The 15,821-nt window shown below is 40.9% G+C and overlaps 1 protein-coding gene across 6 annotated transcripts in view; it reads right to left on the bottom strand.

The window, feature by feature from the left end:
- Window positions 1-15,821, bottom strand: part of znf365 (zinc finger protein 365) — a 33,997-nt gene that overhangs the window by 17,469 nt on the left and 707 nt on the right. For 4 of the 6 annotated variants that reach the window (XR_006827684.1, XM_046065815.1, XM_046065817.1 and 1 more), the window contains exons 2-6: window positions 13,968-14,632; window positions 12,749-13,058; window positions 11,123-11,294; window positions 10,565-10,611; window positions 8,395-8,607 (exon numbers count right to left, since the gene is read on the bottom strand). Coding sequence is in view for 5 of the 6 variants with exons in the window: in XM_046065815.1 (XP_045921771.1) it covers window positions 8,395-8,607; window positions 10,565-10,611; window positions 11,123-11,294; window positions 12,749-13,058; window positions 13,968-14,622 (1,397 nt within the window). In the remaining variant the exon portion in view is untranslated. Of the gene's footprint in view, window positions 1-1,506; window positions 4,424-8,200; window positions 8,608-10,564; window positions 10,612-11,122; window positions 11,295-12,748; window positions 13,059-13,967; window positions 14,633-15,821 lie in introns of those variants that run through there. The other 2 variants (XM_046065819.1, XM_046065818.1) reach the window with 2 other exon arrangements.

Here is a 15,821-nt window from a genome sequence, read left to right as displayed (position 1 = left end):
TTTTAGCTTCATTACACTGGCTCCCAGTATGTTTTAGAATTGACTTTAAAATTCTATTGATCACTTTTAAAGCTCTTCATGGCCTCTCGCCTTGTTATATTTCTGACCTTTTAGTCCCATACGCACCAGCACGTACCTTGAGATCCTCGGGCAGAGGTCTGTTGTCTGTTCCAGAGTCTCGACTGAAAACTAAAGGGGACAGAGCGTTTGCTGTCAGGGCCCCGAGGCTCTGGAACAGCCTGCCCGAGGAAATCAGGTCGGCTGAGTCAGTGAACTCTTTTAAGTCCCTTCTTAAAACATACTTTTATAGGAGAGCTTTTCCCGATCTTATTTGACTTTATTTTATCCCTTTTATTTTATTGTATTTTACTAATTTTATATTAAATTTTCATGCTCTTATCTTTTTTGTATTATTCTTTACACTTGTTAAAGCACTTTGTAACTTGTTTTTGAAAAGTGCTCTACAAATAAGGATTATTATTATTATTATTATTATTATTATTATTACAAGTCAGTGTAACACCATAATGACTTTGAAGCGGTTACTTTAAGATAAAATTAATACATTTTAAGTACAAATTTGAGGTACTTGGGTGATGTCATTACACAATTTCATCCAATCCAGCCAATAGTTGTTGCTATAGCTCAGTTTGGACCAAAGAGGTGAACCACTGACCAACCAGCAGTTTTTGACCCACCTTAGACCCACAACGCTGGCATAAATAAAAGCATATGCTTTGGAAAGCCATCAACATAATGTCAAGTATTCACAACAAATGTGCAAAAATACAGAAAACCACCAGTTATTTAAAGCTCCTGTATGTAGGATTAGAATATGTGAAACTTTGGCAATAAACGCCTCTACATGCACAAAAGATCAACATGGTCAAATTGCTGAAGAAGAAGAAGATGAAGATGCTGAGTCATGTTGAGGCAAAAACGCCTGTGAATCCTGATGTAACCCACTCAGTGAACAGAGCAACGCACACGTCTCAGCTTTCCTGTGGCAGGAGAGCGACTTCAAGTGGCTGTTTGTGAGTACTGCAGCAAAGCAACAGTAACTAGGGTGTCAGAGGAAAAAATGGAGGAAAACAAATCAGACTGCCTCTCTAAATACTAACATTCAACAATTAACTCATTTCAGAATAATATACATTTTATAACACAATTATTAATGCATTAAAGCACTGAGTGGCGCTAATTTAAACTACTTTATAAACTGCTTCATCTATGATTGATGACTGATAAAGAAATAAATACATGAATAATTTATTTGTTGGTTCTACTCATAAAAATTAATTATATGAATCTGCAAAGAACCTAGTAAACCTGTCATATAATTATAAATAAAATAGAAATACTTAAGTAACACTGAAAACATTGGCACTAGATGAAAAGCATGGCTAATTATAATCATAGCAAAGCAGTATAGTTAGAGTTTTATCTTGGCAGCAGTGATAACTCTGCACACTTGAATAAAAACACAATGTGTTTAAAACCTTGGTGTCACGTTTGCATCTTTAATCTTCAATGGTTAATCACACAGACCAACGAGTTTCAACATAAAAAGTATTCCAGTTCTTCACAGTATTGCATTTTGCACAGTGTTATACAGACTACAGAGTTTTTGAGTGAAGGCACAAAACTAGAGATCACTTCTGCAAACGAAATCCCTACAGACAAACATGACGAACTCAAGGATTTCGAACTTGGCGCCGGGAAACACACAACATAAAACTAACTTTATCTCTACCGACTCACGGCGAGAAAGGTAGTAGTGTCATAATAAAACTAACATTAACTCCGGATAGGATACTTGTTTGGATATGTTTTCACCTACTTCAAGCTTTTTCTCTCTCAGTTTCAGAGCTCTTGCACGTTTTACCAAAACATTTCAAAAACACAGAAGTTACAAAAATTAATTTTCCAGACTTTTCCAAACCCGTGCATGAACCCTGCTGATTGTCCAGGTACACAACACTCCCTCCATATGAAATCCAACAGCTCCAGGCTAAGTGCTCTGGGTTGGTTTAGTGCAACGTTCCTTCACCATTAAATTACCAATAAAATAGACCTCGCTCTGCTACAAAAGTACACATAGTAGTACAAGATAACAGTATTTTATACGTTGCTACATATGAAGCATGCTTTCACAGTAACACAACAGCTACATATGTAGTAGTGGTAGTAGTAGGGCTGCCTCATGCATGGATTATACTTTTACGCATCCGCGAGGGTCCGCGTGAAGAAAAAAGAGGGGGCACGCGTCGGGTCTGTGCGGACATCCGCGTGACCACTAGCGCTACCAGGGCAACAACCGATCTACCGCGCATGTGTGGAACGTGGGGCTCACGGCTGTCCGCCCCCGAGTATATTTGAGGCTTCATGCATCTTCCACCACCTTTCCAATGACTGAGCACCTTCAACACACAACAGGAAATACACACACTCCTCCACACACACATCTTTCACAAGTGATGCTGCTGTGTGCATAAAAAACCCAATAACTGGAGTTTCATTGATTTGGTGGTTTTATCTAAGGTCAGGTTGTATTAAAAATTATAATTTGACTGATTTTGGGTCCAATTCGCCGCTCCCAATAATCGCAGAGGCTGGTCGGAACATATTATCGGCCCAAATGATCCTGTAGTGTGAGGAGAGCTGCAACAATTAGTCGATAAATCGATTGGTAGTAACCCAATAAACTATTTTGATAATCGATTAATAGTTTTGAGTAAATTCTTAAGAAAATTCTCTGATTTAAAGTTCCTCAAATGTAAAAATCTTCCGGCTTGTTTTGTCCTCTATGAAAGTAAACTGAATATCGTTGGGTTGTGGACAAAACAAGATATTTGAGGATGTCATCTTGGATTTTGGGAAACACTGATCTCCATTTTTCAGCACTTTGTGACATTTTATGGACCAAACGACTGATTTCATTAATCATAAAAATGATCCACAGACTAATCGATTATGAAAATAATCGTTAGTGTGAGGAGTTTACAGACATAATCGTAAGGTCGCCAACTGGACATTGTAAATATCAAACATGTTTCCCCGATTATATTTGCAGGGCAGCCATGCTAACTAAAGTTAGCCAAGTTTGCTGGCATTGACAGGGCGCAGACAATCTATATCCACGCCGCAAAATACTGTATGTATTATTTGTTAGGGAGTCGTGGCGCTTCGGGCAGAAGTTTGCAGGGAAGAGGAATGGATGGGGTTTGCAGTGGATCTTGAATCGTAAATATCTACGCTTGATACTTGCGATATGAAATACGGGAGCCTCTGATCAGAAACTCTCAACAGCCAATAAGAGCGAGCTGACCGGTTTGAAAATCCCTCTCATGTGCACCAGGCATTACACAGAGCGATGCATTCTCACATTAAAAAAAAAGAAAAAGTCCTTCTAAAATCAGAAACAAAAACTAGAACCTCCAGAAGTCGAAATAAGTCGGTTTTCATCATGAATGTCTGACCGAAAGTCTGGACCGACGCGCTTTCATTTGTCATAAACCCCATTAGGAAAAATAAACCACAAGTGACTCTAGGGCTCATTCAAACTGAAAAACAAACGAAATAAATATTTAATGCTGTTGTTACATACAGTATCTACATAAACTGGTTCTTGTTTCTTTCAGTTAGAGAAGTAAAAAGAGATGGGGTTTTAGTCGACAGCAGCAGCAACACTTGTGCTTAGATCATCAGTGCCGAAATTCACAAAGTGCTAAAGGACTCAGGAGTCTGATCACACGTGGATCTCACAAATACTCCGTGGGCGGTTTGACCAAATGTATCTGGATCAGTTTTTATGTGGTTAGAAGCAGTGGGGAGTAAACTGATATGGCCTTTGAAGTCATATAAATAAAACAATGGCTGATGCTAAAGAGATATTCAATTTAACATGCAATATCAGGTGTTACTGAAACTGCAAGATCAATCAGTGAATCTGACTTGGTTTGTTACAGTACACCATTTGGCTTTACAATAAAAGTGCACTTCCAATAAATTTGGAATAAATCACGATTGACACAACTGCTGTTCAGGGTGCCTGCCAGGTCTATTGTCTAGAATTTACAACTGCCAATTAGAAATTTAAATAAGATCGACTAACTTAGAAAATCAAGTTAGTTATTTACTAACCAGAAAATCATCATGAAGAGAGTCTGCAGGACATAATAACTTCTCACCAAGTTTTCAAACTTTGTGGTGAACACATTTGTTTCTTTATATCAGTGTTAGGGCTGCACGATTAATCTAATCGCGATGTCGTCATGTGCGATTGCATAACCGCAAAAAGTGTGCGATTTAATAAACAGAGAAAAGGGAGTGTGTCGATCTCTTCTCTGTGTGCGCTGCAGTCTGCTCATTATCTCCGCCCACACCGGGCTCTCTCGTGTGCACCCAAAACAGAAAAGCCTACCTGCAATGAGAAAAGTTATCTATGAGCAGTGTGCCAGTAACTTTTAAGACAACAACCTAGCGTAAACCTTCTCCCCGCTCCGCCGCTAATCGTTCAAAATGTAGTCGGACTCGCCACCGGAGCACCGAGAGAAAGGCCCGGGTGCTCCGCATTAACAAATTAGAGAACAATGTCGAGCCTTTTGCTTGCACAAAGATTTAATGAATAAAAACAACCCACAGAAATGAAACAGCTGTAACTGGACTTAATATTCAACTGGTGGTAAAAAAAAGTATACTATTATATGAAATTATAATGAATGTAGTATTTAATATATTATTGTTATACTAGCAGTAAACTATTAAACTAAACATTATACTCTTTATTTAATACACTCATGTACAGTAACTCCTCCAGGTTGTGGATAGAGACTCTGCAGTACATTGAGCCGGTGCCAGTGTGCCCATATATGCTGCTTCTAGCCGCCTCCTGAGAGCAACAAGCTGCGCCATGTTCTGTTTTACTAGTTATGGTTATAAATAATAATTAAGCAAGCAGACTCATAGTACCATTTGTTCCACAATTATCGAATCGCAATATTGTTCACAATAATCGCAACATGACTTTTTCTCCAAATCGTGCAGCTCTAATCAGTGTGTCCAGGATAAATCCTTTAAGGCCTTGAATTGACATAACATACATATTAAGACCTTTCCAGGACCTGAAGACACCCTGATGACAAATTAAAAATAAAAAGATTTGTGACCCATATAAATGTTCTGCCAAGTTAAGGTACAGTAGGACTACTACTTCCACTTGACGACACATAATAGCTTTGTTTACAAAATGTCTATCAACACTGTCAACAAAACCTAAACCACCGACAGCAAATATACATTTTACACCAAATACCGTCTTTTATATATTACATTCTTATCGTTGGATGAGTGCAAAACCGACGTGTAAACAAATCGCACAGAACGACGCAGAGAAAAGGAATGATTCTATTAAACAAGCCGTCATGAGCTGTTTAGTTTACTGCAAAGGAACTATATGCATTCACGGCACGTTAAGTCACTTTGGATGAAAGCGCTGATACGACGTCATTCATTTGTGATCGGAGAATCTCCACCCGTTTCTGTGTGAATGAGCGCCAGTTTAAGCCTGAACGGCGAGACAACAGTCAGGTCTTAAAACACGGCGTTCTCTTCAGTGTGAGCTATACGTTAACTCGGAGAGTACATTCGTTGTATGCGTGGTGTCCTCCAGACCTGGGACAAACTGTGCCTGCATCTGCATGGCCATGTAGGGGAGGGTAAAATATCCAGTTCACCAACGCCTGGTTCAGCTGTATTTAATTAAATCAAATGCATAATTAAAGAATAAATCTGATGTTATTCTATATTTTTGTTATTGTCAACCACTCCAACAATGTGTTGGATTGTCTCCTGAAAGAGAGTCCCTTCCTCCCGCCTCATTCATTGTTGGTTTGAGTCTGCACATGTGATTTGTTGACAATTACAAAAATATAGATTATCACCTTTAATGTGTGGAAATTGTCCATGCTCATCTGACCATGGCTGGGATGGAAACCAACCAAAAATGTTGTACTGTTCCTTTAAAGGAAGGTGGGCTACATTACAAAACAAAGAGTGGGTGAACTTGAGTACACCTGGGTTTACCCTCCACTACATCTCTGGTTTAATCGTGCTCTTGGCTACACTGGACCACAGCTGCCAGAAAAACACACAAAAAAAGTCTTCTCTCTATGTACAACTACTGCACAGCTGAACCGACCTCTTCTCACAAGAGCCAATAATTATATGCAACACTGATTTGAACCAGGTCTGGTGTCATCAAACTCTTGTCTGTGCTTTACGAACCAAATCAGAGCTGCGAGGGCGATAACGTGACAACACCTCAATTACAAAACAATTAACATTATAAACACAGCTAAAAATTAAGATTTTAAAAGCCGCCAAAGACAAATAGGTGGAGCTTTATTGTGCCAATATGACTTGTGGATGGGATCTGTTAAGACACACAGAGACACTTAAAAAACTAAATAAATTATAACTAAACTGTATTTTAAACTGGCTTTTTGGCCAGATAATGCATTTCTGATGGGAAGCGCCATACCAATATGACCAAGACCTCCCCCCCTCAACATGCTGACTTGTTTTAACCTCAGGGTTCTGTACAGGGGTCTTAAATATGCACTTGTTATGGCTACATACATGATGTCATGCTAAAAGACAGAGGGCACAGCTAACGGGTCCCTGGTAAAAAAATTCCATGTAGAAGACATAGAAAAAAAGAAACAGCATTATTGTTGTATTGCATTTTAGAGCTAGTTACTCGTAGTATTGTGGGTATGATTCAGAAAACCTAAGTTCATACTCTTCTTTCATTCTCACATAACTTTGTTTGGCCGCTCAGCTCACTTACTTATTCTTATTTTCAGTATAAAGAGCAGGACATAGCCGCTAATGTTCGCCTAAACTCTGATAGCATCTGGGACCGGCTCGTGATTGGGGCTGTTTTTAATGTAACCTGTAACCCCACAAACACGGAGTATAAAATATTTGCTATCAAACACACTGTTAAATCCATTCCTTACACTTTTGTTTTTACAGAGGGTAAAAAAAAACACACTGCATCAACATGTGGAGAAATTCAAAGCTTAGGCTGTTTTTGAAACTGCCTACTATTCTAGCAGGCCTAAATGAAGACAAACAAAAAAAAAGAACAATTTGGCATTAAAAGCACAGACAGAGGTAAGATAACTGGACTCATGGGGAGTTTTTGGCGAACCAGGCCAGCATGTAAAGGTTCAGCCAGAGGAGAGGACGTGTCATCAACATCGCAGGGAACTTATTTATCCTCGTTCCCTCTGATTCAGGAAGAAGACTTTCTTCAACGCTCAACAACTTGACTCGACTGTAATTAAATCTTAAGTCAGAAGATGAATAAAAAGCACATTTTTACCTGAAGTTTCTCTAAAATACAGAGGAGAGGAATCTGAACGCTGCATTACTGCACTAAATATTATGGTTTGTGCTGATAAATGAGACAGAGGACTATAGAAGCTGTCATTCGTTTATATAATTTGAATATTGAAAGTTTACCCACACTTGCATCCCGCTGTCCAGTGTGACTCTTTATAATGGTATATTTCAGTATTCTAATCTATGGAAAAGTCTGAAATATGCAATAACACAGTGTTGGAGATAAAAAGACAAAAAGACTTGATTACAACTTGATGCCAATTGTGCCATGCAGTAATATTTGTTATTGCATTACGTTCTTAAACCCTGTTATAACGCAGTAATAGTTACTATAATGAGTTTTTATTCTCTTATTAGAGATCAGGCTGTCCCAAAGCCAAGCAGCTATCATTTATAAAATAGTTCTTCATTTATCCTTTAGTGTATTCTCTTATTTTCAATGGTTTTCCTAGTTTGATGTATAAAAATAATGGAGTAAGAACAGCTGCAAAAGCATTCATTCAGGAGGAGCGAATATATTCACTCACGCTATACAAACATTTAATGTAAGATTTGTGAAATGATTTTACAGAACGCATAAGTAACGTAATGATTTTTTATACTAAAAACTTTTTTTTTTTTTTATTTCAAAATTAAGTCTATAATAAGTTGCTCCATTTGTGAACATCCCGTGCAGAGTATAATTAAAATAATCAAAATAATTACTTGATTTCCTGTTTCTGATTAATTAATTGCCTAAAAAATTAATTTCAAAATGCCATTTCAAAATGAACAGACTTAATTAACAGAGTTTGCTGTTTTACGAGCTTTTTACTGGAGAATTAATCACTTCATAGTGCAGATCGTCTGTTCTAAACCAGCCTGATGTGGATGTGCAGAACTTTTCCATAGGTTAACACACTGGAACAAAGTCATTGTTAAATCAAGTTTTACCCACTGACACCCCCTCTCCCTGGTGCTTCTCCACAGTTCTAAGCCTCGTACCCGGCGGACCGGCGGCGCTGGTGGTTCCAGATGTCGTCTCTGTGCTCGGGTCGACAGAACAGCCTCGAGGACTGGGCCAGCCGCTCCCGATGCTCCCGCTCCCGGTCTCGTTCCCCGCCCGTTTTGGAGAATGGTGGGCGGCCGCCGAAATGAGAGGAGGAGCGGCTTCTGCTGTCATGCAGACCGGACGAGGACAGCTGACCTCCCGCTGACCTGGAAATGTCACATGGACATGAACACAGAAAAGGTTGTAGTGAAGGTGAACCTGAGCGGTTTTATAGCAAATAATACATTTTAGTTTCTTTTATTCATCATCAATTTAAACCCGGACAGATATGACCACTGATTAGAGGTTTATACTGTGTAATAATTTGGCCCAAAAACAAGAGTTGCACATTCATCAGGTGACACAAACATGACTCAGTATCCGGCATGTCCTCGCCAGAAAACCAATGGTGTATGTTGTTTGTTCAAGCAGCTTATTCACGTGGCGGCAACCTCTAATGGCATTGTATTGGCAGAAAAGGAAGAAGTCAGGTGACGTGTTATGCGGCATTCAGGCCAAATGTGATTTTAATCCACGCGACGTTCTCCTCGCGGGGTTTTTAGTGCTGGACAACTGCTGACTGTTCACACACAATAACCACAACTCGCCATTACTACAGCTGTATGAACCCCAAGTACACATGTTGCTGTGATTAAAGAGCAATAAACTAATGCCGAAACAACTTCACTATGACGCAGATTTGTTAAACATATGAATTCATGCTTCTAAATTGTTTGTTTTCTGAATTGAGTTCGGATCGATCAGGGCTACGCTTTGCTAACTTGTTCACAGTAAAGTTAAGTTACAGACACATATTTTCTGAACTCACCAGGTAGTTCAACTTTACTTGGATGTACTCACTTTTTATCTGCTTAGAATTGAAACTGAAGTCTCTTCAGAACAAATGGTTAAAGCTAAACTCCCTCCCTCACTGTGGATATTTCAAGATGGGATGAAACTGAAAAACTGCGAGCGCTGGTGGGCGAAGAAAAAGAGCAGGTGTTCATGATGCACAGGTGACTAATGTCAACAAAAGAGAAAGTGTAATATCCCATCGAGTCACGCAAACACACACTTTCAGCAGCACACTGACCGACAGGTAATCCCACTCCGGTGACTGAGTGGAAGGACAAAGTGTTTAGTGATGAATTATTCATGCTGACAGCAACACAGAAATCTGACAGACGACACAAGAGGCCCCATGAATGATTTAGCTGCCGCTCTGTCACCTTGTGGCTGTGATTCAAACCGGAGCAGCAGTTCACCTGCGCTGTTAGAGCACGACTCCTGCCGAGCAATAAACCTTTTTGTAGCTGAGAGGCATTAGTGATGGCAAGGTGATGTTCTCACAATTATACGTTAATTAGCGGGGAGAGATAAATCTAATACACACTTCTAAAAAATTCAAACGGACCTCAGCCGCTGTTCTTTGTAAGAAAACACTGCCAACTTTTAAATGCTACCTTTTAAGTCTACAGGAGGTCATAAAAAGTTTGGACACACTTAGAAATGTTATTGTTTTTGAATGAAAAGCACATTTTTTGCCCATTAAAATAACATCAGAATGATCAGAAATACAGTGAATGGAGGCGTACACAGGCCAGTTATCAGCAACCATCAGCCCCGGGTTCCAACGTCATGTTTGCTAATCCAAGTTTATCGTTTTAAAAGGCTAAATGATCGATAGAAAACCCTTTTGCAATCATGGTAGCACAGCTAAAAACTGTTGTACTGATTAAAGAAGCAATCAAATAACTAATTAAAACCAAAAAATTTGAACAAACATCTACCTAAAGTGATGATGAACATCTTTGGGAATAATTTATTTGCAGGCTTTATGACCTATATTGCAGCCACTTACCAGGGGGCGATCGAGGTGTTTTGGCTGCGCTTGTGGGGAGCCGTCATATACGGTCTACTGTCTGTCTGAAGCAACTGATTTATTGATTTATGATCATTTAATAATGTTGTTTTTATTTAACATTTAAACAATTAAATTTTGAATTTCTTTGCTAGTTTTAGAATCACGATGCCTGCTCAACATCGTGATGTCTGTCAGCTGTCGCCGATGGATGATGGCATCGTCTATCGGCCCAACCCTAAACAATCATGCAAGCCGCTCACCTGCTTTTAGTGATTTTGTGAGGTCCATTATCAGTTGGCTGCTGGTGCTGATAGGAGACAGCAAAAGGTCAAAGGTTAGGTTTTCATGACAAACAGGTCTTTAATTCCTCGACCTGAAGTGTGTTTGTGTTCATGACTGACTGACGAAAGAGCTCTGCAGTGGTGGAAGAAGTATTCAGATGCTTTACTCAAGTAAAAAATAGTAATACCACAGTGTAAAAATACTACGTTACAAGTAAAAAGTCCTGCATTCAAAATAATACCAATGTACACGTATGTAAGTATATTTTTAAACCTCTCGCTCAAGGACAGTTCTCGCTCTGAAATCTCGCGAGGGGCGAGTTGTTGCAGGTTGTTGTGCACGTAGAGGAGCTGCTAGCAGGACTTATCCTAATGTTACTCCAACACAACAAACTCCTCTCTCCAACTGACTGACTCACGTTTCCACCGGCGTCTTCCTGCAACGAATCGCCTCTCACAAACTGCGCTCGTACTTAGTAAAGCACAGGAGCTAATGTACCTGGTCACATTCCACCACTGGGACGTGTGTTGTTGTACCTTGTAGTGGTTGCACTGCTGCGGGCTGCTGTTGACCTGGTAATACTCCACCAGTCTCTCGGCCAGAGCGATGCGTCTCAGCAGGTTCTCGATGAACTGCTGGATTCGAACTTTACCGCACGTCTCTTGTCGCGCTGCTGCTTCCAGAAACTTTTGGATGGTTATCACCTCCCTGGAAAACAGGTCATGATATTTAAATACAGCCCTTAAATGAACTTTTCGCCTCCTGCTGGTCCAGTGAGCAGTTCATGTCAGACAAGCAGCAGAAAAAACTACAACTAAAACTACATCTGCCCCTGGAATTAAAGGGGCATTCGACAGCTTTTACACAAGAAAGTCAGTTTATTCACTATGAAGCGCACTAATCAGCATGTGAAAACAGCTGTTTGATGTCTTCTGTTGCTCTGGAGGATCTTCCAATACCTGCATTACAAACTGGTGCTGTAGGGTTTTAATGAAGCGGGCAGGAAGGGTCTAATAGAAGAGTTTATTCAGATGCATTACGAATATTGTAGAGTCCAATGTTTTTGGAGTTTGACCCATACTAGAGACCTGAAGTCAAGTCATTTAAGCCTCTGCTGATTCAGTTTTGACCATTAAAAAATAAAAAACTGTCTCCCAGCTTTATGGAAGTACAGTACTGAATCGCAAGAGCTTTGAACATCATTTCCAGTCTGCGGTCTGTTAATGTCAGATTTAAGATTTTGGTAGACTGAGTTGGCATTTCGATTTTCACGACCAGGGCTACCATCGGGTGTCCTAGGTGCAGCGTTCGACTGCATGGGACACTTGCAGAGACAAATGAAAGGCTAATTGGGAAAGGTTGTTTTACTACAAGTAATCCAGCAGCACAAAACACACAGCCCGCTGTATGTCGAGGTTCATTTGGAACTGTGCAGGAAAACATTTCACATGATGGACAGTTTTATAGTCTCAAAATCGAACCAGAGATATCAACTTTTTAATTGACCCTTCGCTAAGCCACGCCCCCCTTAGTCACTAAGTCACCAACAAACTGCAGGACCTGTCGAGTCTTTATCACAGCGCTGCCACAGTCTATTACTGCACTCCCCAGAGAAATTGTCTAATTTCTGGATAAAGCAATCCCAGAAAGAAGCAGACAGTTTTGCAGTTGCATTGTGCATTTGAAGGTTTTATTCAGGCTGTCAAACTGACGTGAAAAAAATAAAGACAGAAGCTAAAGCCTACATTACACTACATTACATTAGGAACAATCCACAGCCGACATTTTTCTGGATTTGTTTTAGGTTTTGGAAAGAGAATAAATCGTACTTCTCCTTTCAACCTCTCTGGGTAGCGACTGTAACTTTTACAAGTGCAGCAGGAACAGCGTTTGACCATATGTTAGAAAAATATGGCAGAAGAAAGTTAGAAAACAACTCTTTTTTCATTAGAGTCAATGGAGCGCAGCCATTGGCCAGCTGCGTATTCGGGGCGTGGCGAAGGGTCAATACCACAGATTCCTCTTCTTTGTCAAAACCTAGCGCCTACATTACCCACAATGCAACTCTGCCGTCTACAGTTGAGTCTGAGATTGACACATACTGTAAAATCGTTTCAGCTCCCCTTTAACCCCCCCATTAGTCCCACCTGTCGCCCGTTTACCTCTCTCGTCGTTCCAGCTCATTCTCTGAGGCGTTGAGCTGCTCCCTCAACGCGGCGATCACCATGACCGCCACGTCCACCTGCCGGCTCAGTGACCTCTCCCTCTCGGCAACTTCCTGCCTCTCCTGGGCCAGGTGCTGCGAGTGAGCGCGCTCACACAGGAGCTCCGTGTCGGTCTGGGCGAGCTCCGTGCTCACCTTGGCCAGCCGGCGCTGCATGGTGCTGTCGGCCGCCCGCAGGATGCTGGCCAGTCTCCGACGCACGGCGGCCGAGGCTGCTGCCGTCTCCAAACCGGAGTACGAGGTCTGCTCTGGTGGTTACAGTAAAGGGGACAAAAGTTACTGTGTAAACCACCAGATTATCTACAGCACCCAAAACTTCAGTTATAATCCCTCATTGCACAAGAAAACAGTGAGCAACAACAAGCCAAGTAGAATAAAGCTAAATGATTAAATGTAAAATGTGGAAAAGCTTAACAGGTCTCCTTTAAGGTTTGAGAACTCAGAATCCTTCCAAGTACTTGCACAGCAGGGCTTCACCATATGTCAGTGAGTTGCTGATCCCATACAGGTCATCAGAACAAGGGCTGCTTGTTGTGTCCCGCTGGAAATCCGAGACTCGTGTGGGGTGAAGGTTCAGCCTTCGCTGCATGTCAGCCCCCCCCCATCTTTCTCTCTCTACCCCAATTTCCTGTCATCTCTCTACTGTCGCTATCAAATACAGGCAGTTTACAGAAAAAGATCTGTGATGATTAGGCTGCCCTATGGCTCCTCCGTTAGGGGGTCAGATCAGTAAACTCTGCATGTTTTAAATCTCATCTCAAGGAGCAATTTAGTCATTTCTTCCTCAGATTTGTGCTCGTTCTTTAAACAATTCTGTCTTGTCTTGAAAAGTATTGTTTATAAATACTGTTTATTGTTGTATTGTCTGTGGCAAAAGGGAACACTTTCCCTCACTTGCCCTCAAGTCAGAAACACTTCAGATCAAACCCAGCTTAAATATAAAGCCAAGAAAGTGTCAGTGTAGTGTGATACATATATTAAAACTAAATAAATCCAAGCGTGTTTAATAAAGAGTGAACTAAAAACCAGACGTTCGCTAAATAAATCTGCCCCAGATCAGATTCCAAAAGCTTTTACAAATCTCAAATCACTTCTACAAAAAAAAACCCTGCTCTAAAAAGTAAAGTGAGGAAACGAGTAAGTGAACCTGAACGCACCGACCAGGTCCAGGTCCAGGTCCGGGTCTAGAGGGGGGCCTACAGGAGCCAAAGGGGGGAACGGGAGGTGATGGTGGTTGAGGTGATGGTAGCCTGCGTCTGACTTTTTTGTGGACGTTTTGACATCCTCCTCATTTCTACCTCCATCTCGCTCTTCACCTGCCTCCTCCTCGTCCTCCTCTTCTCCCACATCTTCATCTTCTGTCCCGCCTTCCTCTTCGTCATCCTCTTCCTCCTCCCCCTCGTCCGCCTGCGTCCCCACCCCGACGCTCTGGGTGCGTCTCCTCACGGAGCTGTAGGAGTGGAGGTAACTGCTGTCTCTGCTGTCGCTGAGGGAGCGGACGTGAGGCGGCCGCCCCGAGCTGTGCTGCCCCCTGCGGGTCGGGAGGCTCATGTCGTGCCAGGGGATCGCCGCCGTCAACGGGTCGGGGAGTTTGCCGGTGATGCTGAAGCCGCCGGTGATCACGTCCGGCGAGCGGTATGAGTGTTGGTACTCCAGGTGGGCGCGGAGCGAGGCCAGACTGCGGAAGCGCTCCTGCTCGCCGCAGCGGGGGCAGCGGAAGGGGAGGTCGCAGGAAGTGACGGAGCCGCAGGCCTGGCCGTTCCTCTCCGAGAGGAAAGAACCAGAACCTCTGGAACACAACTTCTGCTGCATCACTCTACACCTGGAATACAGAGGAAAATGGAAGTGAATAGTTATGAAACAATTCATTAATTAATCAGTCAATGGGCAAAGAAACTCAGTTGAGAATAGATAAGCAAAAAACCCCCAAACATTTACTATTTCCACATATAAATGTGAGGATTAGCTGCTTTTATTTGTTTTATATTACTGTAAACTGAATATTTCTGGGTTTTCAACTGTTGACCAGACAAAAAAAGGAAATTTAAAGACATCTTCTTGAGCACTTTTCTGAAATAAAACAGACTAAATGATGAGTTGATCGATCAGAAAAGTAAAATAATAGACACATATAGACCCTTGAAATAAATAAAGGTTATTAAAATCTAGTTGACTTGATAATGAGAGCTCAAACTAGAGCTGTCACTACCAAGCACGCCTGAAATCAGCTGTAAATTAAACACCATTAATGGTCCTATAACATTTGACACAAAAATAAAACAATAACAAAGCAATCTTTTATTCACCATTAGATAACATGTTTACCACCAAACCCTATTTATAAGAGATCAAACTAGAACTGATTTGACCCGGATTAAAACGAGCAACAACATGCAGGATAAAAACGAGGTAAGCTGATATGAAGTTGTCATTCATAGATTCACAGCTCTACAGCAATTTCCCCTCAGTGGCCCATGTCAGAATAATATATATTATATCACTAGATTAGAGTTAGCGAGGCATTAATGTGTAAGCATCACTAAGATGGCTTGATCCTACATCATTTGTTAATTGGTTGAATTTGTGCAGGGGGATTACTACTTTACAACTCAAGTAAGGTTGATATACATCAAAATTTGAACTTAAGTGTAGGGCTGCAACTAACCGGATGGATAAGTCTGTCGATCGATTGTTTGTTTGGTCCATTAAGTGTCAGAAAATGCTAAAAACATAAATAAATGTATATCAGTGTTTCCCAAAACCCAAGAGGACTCCCTCAAATCTTTTGTTTTTGTCCACAACACAACAATAACAGAAGACAGATTTTGTTTTTTGTTTTTTTTTTACATTTAAGAATCTGATATCTGAGAATTTTGACATTTTTATCTTAACAAATTAGTCAAAATGATTAATTGACAAAATAGTTGCGGATTATTTCTCATAGATGGCAACTAATTGACTAAACTACTACTACTTTTATTTCCACTTTAAATTAATTTGACATTAACATT

The sequence above is a fragment of the Micropterus dolomieu genome, linkage group LG12 (genome assembly GCF_021292245.1).
Source record: "Micropterus dolomieu isolate WLL.071019.BEF.003 ecotype Adirondacks linkage group LG12, ASM2129224v1, whole genome shotgun sequence".
Taxonomy (NCBI): Eukaryota; Metazoa; Chordata; class Actinopteri; order Centrarchiformes; family Centrarchidae; genus Micropterus; species Micropterus dolomieu.
Note: the sequence above shows the minus strand (reverse complement) of the source record. Positions and strands in the feature narration are given on the sequence as shown.